Source organism: Aspergillus novofumigatus, assembly GCF_002847465.1.
Source record: "Aspergillus novofumigatus IBT 16806 chromosome Unknown P174scaffold_5, whole genome shotgun sequence".
NCBI lineage: Eukaryota > Fungi > Ascomycota > Eurotiomycetes > Eurotiales > Aspergillaceae > Aspergillus > Aspergillus novofumigatus.
Window position 1 is genome coordinate 3006058 of NW_020194278.1, and position 13568 is coordinate 3019625.

At 50.8% G+C, this 13568-nt stretch overlaps 7 protein-coding genes across 7 annotated transcripts; 3 read left to right on the forward strand and 4 right to left on the reverse strand.

Moving 5' to 3' along the window:
* Window positions 1–213: 213 nt before the first annotated feature.
* P174DRAFT_461794 (uncharacterized protein) lies at window positions 214–1442 on the forward strand (the record flags this gene model as incomplete). Its single annotated transcript, XM_024830047.1, has 2 exons — window positions 214–617; window positions 1373–1442. 2 exons carry the CDS (start codon window positions 214–216, stop codon window positions 1440–1442), a joined length of 474 nt encoding a protein of 157 aa, XP_024681962.1.
* Window positions 1443–1906: 464 nt separating this feature from the next.
* Window positions 1907–2239, forward strand: P174DRAFT_432676 (uncharacterized protein; the record flags this gene model as incomplete). Its single annotated transcript, XM_024825763.1, has 1 exon — window positions 1907–2239. One exon carries the CDS (start codon window positions 1907–1909, stop codon window positions 2237–2239), a length of 333 nt encoding a protein of 110 aa, XP_024681963.1.
* A 652-nt stretch (window positions 2240–2891) lies between these two features.
* On the reverse strand, window positions 2892–4695 carry P174DRAFT_443246 (putative MFS transporter). Its single transcript, XM_024827776.1, has 4 exons — window positions 4432–4695; window positions 3947–4312; window positions 3487–3852; window positions 2892–3430 (listed from the first exon to the last, which is right to left on the reverse strand). The coding sequence occupies exons 1-4, from the start codon at window positions 4648–4650 to the stop codon at window positions 3086–3088; spliced, it is 1296 nt and encodes a 431-aa protein (XP_024681964.1). The 5' UTR covers window positions 4651–4695; the 3' UTR covers window positions 2892–3085.
* Window positions 4696–4972: 277 nt separating this feature from the next.
* Window positions 4973–7051, reverse strand: P174DRAFT_373213 (alpha-galactosidase D; the record flags this gene model as incomplete). Its single annotated transcript, XM_024822482.1, has 4 exons — window positions 4973–6462; window positions 6506–6562; window positions 6608–6906; window positions 6951–7051. The coding sequence occupies 4 exons, from the start codon at window positions 7049–7051 to the stop codon at window positions 4973–4975; spliced, it is 1947 nt and encodes a 648-aa protein (XP_024681965.1).
* Window positions 7052–7497: 446 nt separating this feature from the next.
* Window positions 7498–8309, reverse strand: P174DRAFT_372991 (phosphoglycerate mutase; the record flags this gene model as incomplete). The annotated part of the gene is made up of 2 exons (XM_024822471.1): window positions 7498–8209; window positions 8254–8309. 2 exons carry the CDS (start codon window positions 8307–8309, stop codon window positions 7498–7500), a joined length of 768 nt encoding a protein of 255 aa, XP_024681966.1.
* Window positions 8310–10773: 2464 nt separating this feature from the next.
* Window positions 10774–12100, forward strand: P174DRAFT_452572 (putative polyhydroxybutyrate depolymerase; the record flags this gene model as incomplete). The annotated part of the gene is made up of 3 exons (XM_024829092.1): window positions 10774–10964; window positions 11026–11765; window positions 11838–12100. The coding sequence occupies 3 exons, from the start codon at window positions 10774–10776 to the stop codon at window positions 12098–12100; spliced, it is 1194 nt and encodes a 397-aa protein (XP_024681967.1).
* Window positions 12101–12216: 116 nt separating this feature from the next.
* On the reverse strand, window positions 12217–13059 carry P174DRAFT_432680 (uncharacterized protein; the record flags this gene model as incomplete). Its single annotated transcript, XM_024825764.1, has 1 exon — window positions 12217–13059. The coding sequence occupies one exon, from the start codon at window positions 13057–13059 to the stop codon at window positions 12217–12219; it is 843 nt and encodes a 280-aa protein (XP_024681968.1).
* Window positions 13060–13568: the final 509 nt, after the last annotated feature.

Genomic DNA, 13568 nt, shown 5'->3' on the forward strand with positions numbered 1-13568 from the left:
CTTGCTCGTATGCTGTGCCATCTCTGACATTCTTTGTTTGTTGTCATGTAATGCAATTATTCTTCTGTCCTCATAAGTCGCAGTTGTCCTCTGGTTGACTGAATTTCTTTGTTCTCATCTACGCAAACAGTTGTCCCATCTAACCGCCAGTCTACATCTACTTTCTACTCTACCTCTACCTTACACCACATGGCCGACATGGCTACAACAACAATGACCTCAACATCCACATCCACCACCACAGGGACAGCAGCAACAGCAACCTGCACAGGCAACCGCTGGGTCCTCCCCGTGCAAGACGTCGCATGCGCCCTCCCCTCCACAGGAAACTACTCCTCCATAATGGACAAGTGCTGTCCCCCGGCAGCCGTGACCAAATACAACGACGGGTGCGGCCTGTACTGTCTCGCGCAGGGGCATAGCATGGGCAAGTTGCTGGCCTGTATTAACGAGAATGGAGGCAATAAGGATGTGTTTTGTGGGGGGCAGTTGAATGCTACCGCGACGGCAAGTTTGAGTGAGACGGCGTCGAGTACGGCGACGAGGACGGGGGCGAGCGCGAGTGAGACGAGGGATAGTGGTGCTGTCACGAAGCGGGTGTCGGCTTTGGGGGTCGGGTTGGTGGTGATGCTTGTTTGTGGGATGGTTGTTTGATTTGAGTGCTTCGCTTTGCTTTGCTTCTGGTAATGGGTGGATATGGATATGGATATGGATATGCTTGGATATGGTGTTCTGTTTATGCTGAGTCTCGAATGGATGGATTTTGTGCGAGTCTGCTTGCTGGATCTGAAGAGGAGCAGCTGCGCTGTAGGAGGCTTGGTGAGATATATGACTTGTATGCCCGTCGACAAGGACCAAACAGGAGCAATTGAATATTAATCCGGTGTATGCTCGTAGTGGTTCCTCCGCCTTAGACGGAGCCACAGACACTTGAGGGAAACATTAGCTAACAGATTCGAGTTGGCTACCATACTCTGCTGTTTACTAAGTGAGTAACTTCCTCAACCTAATTCCATCTAAGGTTTCTCCATCCAACATACACTCATCTATAGGCTGACATGAAATCATGATCATATATACTCCAAGAAGCCATATACTGTTCACATGGCGGGCCCATTCCTATTCCTGGGATGTAATTCTGCTCGTCACTGTATTCCTGACTAAACTACTGGTTGCAGAAGGGCAGTCACGAGGCTGCCAGCCTGCCCTTCCATCTCAACCACCTCAGCCTGACAGTTCAACCTCCTCCACTGGATCACTCCAATCATGGTTATCCTTTCAGTCATCCAAAGTTAGCAGATGTCGCTCTTCGGTTATCTTTGAGTACAAGAATGAGTTTCACACACGGCGAGCATCCTGATACCCTTAGCAGTGTCAGCAACCTTGGTTTAGCGCTTGGGGATCATGGCATGTATGAAGAGGCTGAAGTCTTGCACCATTGAGTTCTTAAGGGGACAGAGAAAGCCCTAGGGCCAGAGCATCCTGTCACTCTTACTAGTGTGTGCAACCTTGGTATGGCGCTTGAGCGGTAGGGTAAGTATGAAGAGGCTAAAGCCATGCATTAACAAGCACTAGAAGGCAGGGAAAAGGTTCTAGGACCAGAGCATCCTGCTACTCTTACTAGTGTTAGCAACCTGGGTGTGTTTCTTAATAATCATGGCACATATAAAGAGGGTGAAGCTGTGTATTAGCGAGCACTAGAGTGCAGGGAGAGAGACCGACCTAGGGCCAGAGCAGCCTGACATACTCTACAGTGTCAGCAATCTTGGTTCAATGCTTGCACAACAGGGCAAGTATGAAGAGGCTAAAGCCATGTATCAGCGAGCGCTAGAAGGTCGATTGAAGGTTCTAGGACCTGAACATCCTAGCACTTTTGACAATCATAGACTGTCTGGCTCACACCTGGATGTCTCAAAATAAGATTCAGGATGCTATATCTTTGATGGAAGACTGTGTTCAGCTCTGTAAGAGATCATTGGGACTTGACCACCTAGATACCAAATCCTCATCGTGGTACCTCAACGAGTGGAAGGAAATCTATTCTTCATTACCAACAGAACAACTTCAAGGCTACGTTCCAGCGGAATATGACCAAAGTCACGAGATTTCAGCAGAATGCTTACCAGAAGTTATGGTCACCAACCAGACAAGGGAAGAACACATCTCCTTACATCAAAGACAAGAACAATTGGCACCTGTCAAAAATTTATCGCAAATCATCCTCTCCGAGGCCATTTAGCTTCTGGGACCAGCATCTGCATCCCGCGGCCTGATATAACAGAAGTTGATAGAGGAACAAATTCATTCTTCACAATAGGGCCATCCGCCAACGATGAGTTCCAATACTTATACTCTTGCCTTATATTCGTATTGCACAAATATATGTGGAGCATTATTCCTGTCATATAGAGATCGACACATATAACAACCTCCAAAAGGAAGTTATTTCTAAAGCCGTGGATGGTTATATAATAATATCTCTCTAAGATCTGCAGCTGCAGTTAACGCAATGGATCAGACCTGCTTAAGTGACAAACTACTTTCTACAGACTCTGCAAGTGTGAAAGTTCTGGATTGCATACTGGGTATCTACAAGGTTAGCAGGTTGGCGTCAAGTGCTGTACCTCTCTGGATACCTACCGGATGAAGGTTGGAATCTATTGTCATGCCTGTGACTGATGGGACCAAGCGGCTGCTATGCCACAGACTGAATTCTTTATCTCAGTGACTCATCCTCCTGTTCTGCTCTGCAAATAGCATGCGATGGTGCGATTCTCCAACGGACCCTTCAAGCACTGGACCATGAGGCTTAGACAGTATCGGGTAGGTCCATAGCTTCTCGCGATAGTTTGAAACAGTGGATCAGCAACACGAGAATTCTGGCGCTAATGGTAAACGTGGACACATGCTTTCAATATTCTATCCTCTCAGCTGATGGACGATGGATAGTGTATGGAAAGTTGAGCAATATACCTAAACAGGAAAAAGACCCAACTACTCCAACTCATCCCAAAACGGCAAAACGCCCAACCACTGACCCACATCATCACCATTTGATACGAGATATGTACAAAACCTCTGACTGCTAAGTCTCATGCTGAGCAGGAATCCTGGGCAAACACATCCACAACGCCATAATCGCCCCCAGCAAGCCAATCGCAAACGGCTGCAACACCTTGACCCCCTTGGCCTGCGCAATCGCCCCAACAGCAAACGGCAGCACCGAGCCGCCTCCCGCTCCAAAGGCCGCCGCAAAGCCAATCGCGGTAACGTGCAACCCACGCGGCAGCAACTTGGTGGCTACGACCACGACAGCAGGGAACAGCGGACCGAGGAAGAAGCCCTGGATCGAGACAGCCACGGTGGAAACGTAAAAGTTTGGAACGAGCCAGAGGATGAGGCCGAAGGCGATGGAGGCGATGAGGTAGATCTGCGCAGTATTAGCAATCGCACGCATCAAATCAAAATGCATGAAAGGAGACGTACAGAAATGGCCAGTTTCTCACCCACCCTCGGGGTCACAAACCCCAGGACTACCCGACCCACTGTAATCCCCAACCAGAACCCCGTCGCCGCCATCCCACTCGCGAACGGCTCGCCGTGCCGCACGCGCATCATGAACGTGACGATCCACCCGCCCAGCGCAACCTCCACGCCAACATACAGCAGCAGGAACACCGAACACAGCCAGGTAATCCTCCCCGCGCGTTTCGTGAACAGCGCCTTGCGCAGGCTACCGCCGCCGCTGCCGGTGCCCCCAGTCGAATGCTGCGTGTCCCGCCGGAAGACCGCGCCGGTATCATCCCAGAAGCAGTAAACCGAGGTCGCAAGCTCGATGACCGCGCAGCCAATCTGTAATCCACGTCAACCCATCTAGCACCTTACTCTCCATGTGAAAAGGGGAAGCAAACCATGATATAATAGAAATACCACCACCCCACCCCACCTTCGTAACCAGCGCCGTAGCCACCAAGGGCGCAAGCACCGCCCCCGCACCGTAAAACCCATGCAGCAGGCCCAGCACCTGGTTCGCGTCTGCCATGTTGCCGACCCAGGCGTTCCACCCCGAGTCGGCGAGCCCGTTGCCGAACCCGGCGAAGATGAAGCTGACCACGAGAACGGGGTACGGCGGGTGCAGGCAGTTGATGATGTACGAGAGGAGGTGGCACGAGGGGGCGATGATGGCCACGCCGCGGCGGCCGAGGCGTAGGTGGATGTGGTTGTTGGTTAGGGCGGCGAGGATGTATCCGCCTAGTGGGGAGAGGAAGACGAGGGAGACGATGGTGTAGGTTAGGGAGTAGTGTTGTTCCAACTTGTTGGTCAATATACTTCAGATGGTAAGTTATGAGACTGAGACTTACGTAGGGGATTAGTGGCTATTGTATGTGTTAGTTATATTGAATCAATGAAGGTACGGAGGGGATAGCTTACACCGTATGCGGCATCATTCGCGCCCATGACGAGAAAGCCCCAGAAGGTTGCGAGGGTCTTGTAGATGTTTGACTTGGGATGGTTCCATCGTTCGATGGCGGGGAAGACATTTCCTGCTGGGGGTGAATTTGATGCCTCGAGTTGGATATTGGCGAGTTCGTTATTGTCCTCGCTTCGAGAGTATGTTTTTCTAGTAGTTGTTGTAGTAGTAGTTGCCATATCGTACAGATTTCTGGGACGAACGTTGACAAAAATTGGAGAGAATCTCAGACTGATTGATGCATAAGCTGCATTTATAGCTGCCAATTGTCAACTGGCTAACTCCGGTTTCCCGGTTAGGCCGAGCTCGTTCCAACTTTCCTGATGGCCCACGGGGCAGCTCCGGTCTCCAGTGGAGAACTGTGGAGGAACTTAAGACAAGTACGAAGTATTTCTTGGCTTGGTGACTCATGGGATTGGGGTAACTAGACAAGGCTAATCCTTGGCAGCTCATTTCATCATTAGAACATCAGAATCATCAGCAGATAATAGACTTGATCTGTTAATCCAAAACCCTGACACCCACAAAATCCGCCGCATAAGTCTGAAACCCGTCCTCCCCACCCTGATTACCAAACACCACCTTATTCTCCCCCTTCTTCCATCCGGAGGTCAGAACCCCCAGAGTCGCTGTATCCCACCAGCCCTTGCCAGGCGAATACAGCTCGCTATGCCGTCCGCTCAGCGGGACTTCCAGTCGCACTGGAGCCCCGTCGTTGATGCTGACGGTCAGATTGCGCGAGTTGGCTCCCCAGCCCCAGCTTGACGAGAAGGCGACTTCGTTGTTGATGTAGTCGATCGCGAGGTACTTAGACCCCGGGGAGGTCGCTGGGATCGACGTGTAGGCGTTGCTGCTGGGCGTGAGCTCGCCAATTTTCGAGCCAACGGGGCTGCAGCCGGAGCCGCAGGTGGTGTGCTTGGCGCTGCTGGTAACGTTGAAGACTGTGCTGGCATAGTAGGTGCCTGTTGGTGGGGTAACCTTGATAGACTCGACAGGGGTCTTGTGCTGGATGGTGATTGTGTTCGATCCAGCCGTCAGCGCGATTCGGCCTGATTTGCCGGAGATCAAGACGGTCTGGCCGGACGAGGTGGTGATGGTGACGGTTTCGGTGGATGGTCGCGCAAAGGTGACGGCCAGCGTGTAGTTGGCGCTGGTACTAGCTGCGTAGACTGACTGGAAAGTAGTTTTTTGGCCTGTAGACTTTGCGAAGATTTTGGCTGGGTATGACCCCGAGGGGATGGTACCCTGCAACTCCAGAAGCATCGTTCCATGTCCTGCCACTCTCGTGGTGTACGATGTCCGCACATCACGAACCGTGGTCTTGCCCCAAATATTCCTGGCAACTTGTGCATACTGCAGACCAACATCAGGCAGGTCGAGCGTGAGATCCCTCGACTCATTCCGCCAATTGATGAGTGCCACCACGGTCCTGTTGCCCGACAGTGGTCCACTCCACACCTCATACCCTTCATCGGACCACCTCCGCTTCAGACTCGCACTGACCCCCAGCGCATCCTGGTTAAACCCAATGACATCCTTCTGCTTCAGCACCTCCAACGACGCCTGGTTGATACTAGTGACATCATCCTTCAAGGCCGCTCCAATAGTTAATGGGCTTTTCAGAATCGCCCACAGCGAGAAGTGCGTCTGCTCCTCCGGTAACGAAAACAGCCCGTTGCCCACATACAGCATATCCAGATCTGGCCACTGACCGGGTCCAGCAAAATCCGTGTTGGGAACGGCCTGGTTCAGCGTGCGAAAGATACTTCGCCACGCGGGGATGATGTCGTTCCCGATGCGCCAGGAGTTCCCGAGCGCAGGAGCCCAAAGAGCGGGAAAGTCGATACCCCATTCGCAGATCTGGAAGAGGATTGGTCGGCCGACACGGGCGAGGGCAGACGACATTATTTCGTAGCGGGGGCGAGGAGACGTGCTGGGCTCGTAGTTGACATTGGGGTAGTTGGTCGCGGCGTCCGAGTAGCAGTTGTCATCTACACGATCAGCAGGGCTCTAATCTTTAAGGGACGGACATACACTTGAGCGAATCCGCCCCCCACTCAGCGAACGTTTTCGCATCCTGTTCTTCGTGGTCTGCTACGTTAGCCAAGGCAAAAAATCAAGCATGACGGGACTTACTCAAGCTGCCGACTTGGTCTGGGGGACTCCCGCACAACTTAATTCCCGAGTCACCGTAAACGCCGAACAGCAAGCCCAATCCGTGAAGATATTCTCCCATGGCGGGAAATCCGCTCGGAAACAAGGTCTCGTTCCAGGTCAAGGTGCCATTCGGCAGCCGATCGGCTACTGACCAGCCACAATCGGTGGTAACATAGCGGTAGCCTAATTCGGCGAGGCCTAGATCAACGAGCGCTTTGGCGTTGGAGCGTATTATGGCTTCATTAGGCGAGCATGAGTAGTAGTTGTACGAGTTCCACCTGGTCAGTCAGTAAATGTCAAATCTTCAGCAGGAGTAACATACCCCATCTGTGGCGTCTTAGCCAGGCCATTGTCGATGCGTGGATGAAGAGAACCAGCCGCGAGGGCTGGCGAAAATAAGAGAAGCGTAACAATAGACTTCATCTTGCCTGTGGATAGTAAACTGAAGTCTATGAAGCTAGAGAGGCATTTGTATTCTTATGCTAAACGGGCCGATGACCCAATTCGGCGCAGTTCCTGTGGTACGTTATCTGAGCACTGTCGATATGCGGAGAATTTCCCGGTTGAGTCGAAGAATGCCGATCATATTCCAAAAAGCGGGGAAATCGGATGGAGTATATTAGCATTCTGCATCAGCATGGCAATTCCGGCTAAAAAGCCCGAAGAGTACTGCAACTAGCAAATCACGTCGTCTGCTTCTGTCGAGCTGTCGCAGCAGATCTGCCGGTTATGTGTCTGCGGAGAAATGGCAAATTGTTCGCTCCACAATCCAAACATCTCCGCGGTGTTTGGCAACTCGTAGTCGTCGTTATAGCCTCCGTCCTCCTAGTAAGGCGCATGTCATGAGTCCAGATTGACAGGCTCAAGGTCTATCGACTCTTCTGACCAAAAAAATGATCAATTCGTTTCTGCCGCTGATCAAAAGGAGCGCTGCCGACTCCCCCCTTCGTACGCTGAAGATCCGCCAGATGTGCCCGACTGTTTACCCCAAGTACCTGCAGAGAATACCCACCTAGAACCGGTATCTCCGGATCTCCTACCGAAGGGCTCAATTTCGGACGAACCAACACCTCCAAGTACCCTGTATTCGCCCAGAACGGATTAAACGCGTTGATATCCGCGTCCCCTACTATGCGAACGTGGCTCGGATGAAAACACGCGAGTAAAGCGCGCCACAGACTCCGTAGGAGTAAACCGTGCGAGACCACACCAACGACAGCCTCATCACCTGCCTCGTCGCCAGCGAAAAGTAGGGGAAGTAAGTAGTCCGTGAGAAATGCATTTGCACGCTGGCGCATGGAAGCCTCTGATTCCGGCTGCTTGGGAACAATGCTCGATTCCCAGGTCGAATGCCACTTTTGCCCCTCAAAGGAGCCAAAGTCGCGTTCGCGGAGGGATGGCAGCAGTACCGGGCTTAATTCTGGTTGATGGGCGCTGAGGCCTTCGGCCGTGAGGACTGCTCTGGTGAGATCCGAGGAAAAGATATGGTTGAATTTGATGTTTTGGGAGGCGAAATATCTCCCCAGACGGGTGATCTGGAGGGCGCCGTGATTTGTCAGGGGGGAGTCTTTGATCCCGGCTCTGTTGGTGTTAGTGATTGTAGGACAAGTAGGGGAGGCACTTACAATGTATGAGCGACATTATCGACGGTTTCCGCGTGTCGAATGAGATAGAGCTTCATCTTGATGGTTGAAGCCAACTGAGGATGCTGAGAGACGGGGTTGGATGAATGGAATGTTTCCGGGTGGCGGACTTTTGCAGCAATTGCTCCGGGGACAGTGCCTAATCTGAGTCACCCAGGGCTTTCCACCTAATAGTTGCACCACCCACAAATGATTCTTCTACCTCTCTTATTGTCTGGACATTTTATCTCAAATAATATGCCACTAGATCATAGCTATAAACGATGAGTAGATCCGAGATGCAATCTCTTTGTGAGCTGCATTGGCTCTTCAACATAGTACTAATGTGTTTATTCATGGCATTTTTATAAGTTAGCCCTAGCGACCCCAGGATTCGGGAGGTCCATAGCAATTCTTCTCAAGTTATTAAGGCCTTATGAATGCCACACTGGATATTATTTTTGCCCTAAAGTTAGGGTCTCAATAGGGGTTCTCGAAAGTGCAGAGTTATAATGTGATGGTCATTTTCCATATAGCCTGTGTGCATCATGTTTATCATCAGCTACAACCAGCAACTTCTGCAGGTTGACTTGATCCAGATCAAAGCTCGCAGATTCCTTTCCATCCTAGAAGAGAAAGAGAGTCAAAACTTCTGGCATCGGTGAAGATGATGCTTTTTGGATTCTAGTGGAGGGATAGACTGGGGAGAACTGATGGAGTATCTGGCACTTCGCCTGAAATAGAAGTAGTAGAATAAAATCATGTTTCTATACAGGGCTGACGTTCACCACCACCCTGATATTATAAGCCCATTCACCAGCTATTCAGGATAGTGAATGGCAGAAGTCCTGATTCCATCCCTAATTTCCCCTCAAGCAGCGTACCCTCTTGCCCATCCCCACCTTTCTCTCTCATATCCTCGTATTACTCAGAACACCATGGAGCTGGACATTTACTTTTTCCATTGCCGTTATGAGACTTTAATGCAGGAAAGCTGGCACGTCAAGATTTATGGCACAAATCTCGCGAAAACCAGATATACCAAAGTGTACATGTGTACATTGATCCTGCGAAGAGTCGTGTTCAAGTACATGACGGAGGTATATTTCTCAGCCGATCAGATAGACTCCTATTAAGCAGTGCATCCAATCACCTTGACGCATATCCAGCATCGTATTCGCCTAAGAGCTACCAGCAGTAGGTAATATCGCCTTCCCTGTTATTACTGCATGGTAAGCCCACGTGATGATGCTACCTAATCTCCTGTCTAACCGTTTAGTTCAAGACTATGCAGTACGACCCTCTTGAAGACAAGAAGATAACTTCTACTCCTCCTTTCAAGTCTAGTCATTAAAATTACATCGATCAGGGCTCCAGCAGATTGACTCCATGCCTGCGAACAAGCTCCCCATCGATCTAACCGCCGAGATATCCAAACTCGCCAAAGCCTCTCGGGTGCAAAGTGGGCTCCCCGGCTCGATGCGAGCTCTACCCGCCATCGCGCTATTTGCAGGGACGGCGTTGTCCAAGACTACGGGGACCTCCAATGTCGTTGAGAAATGGATGCTAGGGAACGAAGAAGTTCCTCTGCTTGGGAGTCCGACTGTGGGAAACCCGGACAAGAAAGTCGATGGACAGTGCAGCCATCAAGCAGGCTCTGATCAGAGGACAAAGAATGGATTGTAGATGATTATCTTGGACAGAGGGCACACACTGGGCTAGATCATCCCTAACAGATTCGCACCACATATGTCTACCTCGACGGAAACAGAGGAGATTTAGCCGACGGTTTTCAGCACCAACTTGGTAGTGTCTCTTCATATATGCGTATTCTACAAGAACTGCTACCCTCGACGACGAAGCAAAGCATGCTTTTAACTTCATTCGAAGCGGGACCTACTAAAATCAATGCAGCGTACAACAGAATGCTCTTGGCACGATTACTTAGAAAACTGGAACCTATTCGCTAGTACAATAAACTGTTCGGATCCGAACCCCCACAAAGATCTGCACCCCACAGCCTATCACCCCAAGAAACCCCAAGATGAGCCCGAACTAGGAGATTCAGTCAACCCCAACAAGGCTTCGGCATGTAACCCAGTTCAAAGATTTATATTAAAGGGACCTTGAACTACCCCAGAAAACATATGTACCCCGCAACATGGTATCCCCAAAGAAGCCCGAGTTAAAGAAACTTCAACCCCACAAGCCTTGCCATGAAGAGACTCTAGTCCGTATTAGGAATGTGCTTATGGAAGTAGATATTGGATTCGATACGAAGAAAAATGATACCCTGGGGTAGCTTTCTTCAGGGAAATGCGGGGTGCTTGTGATATATCCCTGTCTATGGTCGATGCTACATTTCTTGGGACATCTGCCCCAATGAGCAGGGAACTATAAATGCACAGTTGTTCCCTCTGTTACCATTACGAAGATATCGATTACGCTTATAATTCAAAGGTCAAAGTATCTCCGTCTTCTACAATAACAATGCCAAACTTTGCTACTTCCCTAGGGCTCGCTATGTCCGGAGCAGCCTGTGCATCCGCCGCAGCGCTGGGTGCATACAACGTAGACCCGAATTCAATCTCCCTCTCCGGGCTCTCCAGCGGAGGCTTCATGTCAGCGCAGCTTGGAGTGGCATACTCTGACACCTTCAAGGCCGGGTTCGGGGTCTTTGCCGGGGACCGTACGATTGCGCTCGCGGCCAGTCGGTAAGTCATTTTCCAACATCCCAAAAGTAGTCACGTCTAATCAAACGTATACTGACGCGAGGCAGTACACTACATGCATGTACAACCAAAACCCATCCATCACGGGCCCCATCGCCAACATGAAGACCTGGAGCGGCAACAAAATAAACCCAGTCAGCAACCTCCAATCCCGCAGGATCTACATGTGGACGGGAACCGCCGACACCACCGTCGGCCCGAACGTGATGAGCCAGTTGAAGGCGCAGCTGGCGAACTTTGACGCAACAGACAACGTCTCGTACATCACGACCAGCGGCGCGGTGCACACCTTTCCCACTGACTTTGATGCGTCAGGCGACAACTCGTGCAGCTCGTCTGGCTCTCCCTATATCAGCAACTGCCAGTATGACGGGGCAGGGGCCGTCCTGAAGTGGATGTACGGGACGTTAAATGCGAGAAATACTGGCACACTTTCGGGATCGATTGTATCCTTCAGCCAGACGGGCGAGTACGGGGCCAGCGGGATGGATACTACCGGATATCTGTATGTCCCCAAGGCATGCCAGTCTGGGTCTTCGACTGTTTGCAAACTGCATGTCGCTCTGCATGGCTGCCTGCAGAGCTACAGCATGATTGGCAGCAAGTTCATCTCTAATACCGGGTACAACATGTGGGCGGATACCAATAACATTATCATTCTCTATCCGCAAGCAGTGGCGGATAGTAGCATGCACACCATCTGGACGGGGATGCAGCTGCCCAATCCGAATGGTTGTTGGGATTGGGTTGGATGGTATGGAGCAAATGCTGACCAGGTCGGAGGTGAGACCCCGAAAGAAACTCACGAGAGTCTGATTTGGTCAGACCTATTACTGACATACTGGCTCCGCTCAGGCGTGCAAATGGCTGCGATTGTGAACCAAGTCGCCCGCATTGTCAGCGGTTACGGGGCTGGCAGCAGTTCCTCAACAACTACTGCGACCCCCACGACTACCACTGGCTCTAAAACAACAACAACTACTACTACTACTACAGTCACCACGACCGCTCTTGCGCCATTGTATGGGCAGTGCGGTGGAATCGGGTGGACGGGCCAACGGCTTGTGCCACCGGTGTTTGCACGGCCTATAGCCCTTATTATGCACAATGTCTCTTGATAGTGTAGGCATTCGGGCTGGACAGTGAAACAAAACGGAGGTTATGCTATGTAGCCAAATTCGACTCGTGTGATGTTGAGAGCCTGTCTCCGCAATCTCTCGTCCCTCCGGTAACATTAGTTACCCGTATTGAGGCCATTCCACACCAAGTCGGCAATCTCGGCCAAATTATCGTCACTAAAGAGCACGTCCCCCTCCCTTTTCTCCTCCTCGGCAGGCCGCAGGAACAGCTTCTCAAACCCTATGATCAGGGGAGCCCCAGTGATATGCACTGGGGCATCACCTCCCTCCCTTGTCATAGTCACCTTCTGAACAACCTCAGGCACCATCTTCCCCGGGTCGCCTCTTGTGGGCCGGCTGATCGCCTCCCATTTGTCAATGGTGATGGCCTCCCTTTTCTTCTGGACTGCAATGGTGATAACAGTCTTCAATTCTCCCCCGGAAGCGTTCAGCCACCAGCGCGCATCATTGGCCAGTTTGCTCCGACTCTCTGAGAACGCAGTCTCGATCACCATAGATGGCCAGTGACCGGAGTAACCAGCTGGGAACTTCACAGGCTTGTATGACTCGTCGGGCTTCTTAGTTCGTGTGGGAGTCACCACATCGGCCCCTCTGAGCGACCGCAGCTGAGAGTGGACATTCATGGCCCCGAGCTTAATCATAAGTGTTTTGTCGAGCTCGGCGTGCGCCTCTTCGTGAACTTCGCTGGCAGGCATTCTAGCAACAAGGATGCGAACCTGCGGAAAGAAATCGCTGTATGAATTCCCTAGAGACTCGTCGAAATCTCGTAGGAAGGTATGTTCGTCGATATTGGAAAAGATCACGTAGTCGTGTTTGGATTCTGCTGCTTCTTTGTAGACGATGTCCCGGAAGTGTTGCATGCCCTGGTAGGGATATTCACTTGTCGTGGGACTAAGCCCAAGCGCATGGCGGCTGATGCTGTCTGTATTCACTGCCATTTTCATAGGCTGTATTTGCTTCTTTCTTGGAGGATGCTTGAACTATGAGAGGTTATGTATGTTGACAGATACAGTTGTCGACAAGATTAGAACCACTTGTATAAAAGGTGTCCAGATAACCATTCTAGGGCAGTAGAAAAGTAATGCAGCATGTTTAGCATACACTTTATTTGCTACCATCTGGCCTGAATCCTAGATGCTCTCCTAAGGATACAGTCGATTTCAGAAAATAGATTTATAGTCTTAAATCCTTTTGATGACTTCACCATGATGCCATTTGGTTACAATCTCTATGAAACCCTTGCTGAACGACCTGCAGCAAATCGCCTTAGACGACAGACTTATAGGTATGTTAAATACGCAAGGTTAACTGACGAAAAGTGCTTCGCATGCTATACCTCGAGAAAGGATATAGATGGTATATATACAATACTAAATCTTACACGCCTCCTGAAACCGCGCTTTGAACAATAAACGTACTTGGCTTATAAGACATAAAAGGCCCGCTC

Coding starts and splice junctions, on each gene's coding strand:
- P174DRAFT_443246 (XM_024827776.1), bottom strand. CDS start 4,650: ATGGCAACTACTACTACAACAACTACTAGAAAAACATACTCTCGAAGC. Junction 4,313..4,431: donor CGAATGATGCCGCATACGGT/GTAAGCTATCCC, acceptor TTGACCAACAAG/TTGGAACAACACTACTCCCT. Junction 3,853..3,946: donor CTACGGCGCTGGTTACGAAG/GTGGGGTGGGGT, acceptor CGTGGATTACAG/ATTGGCTGCGCGGTCATCGA.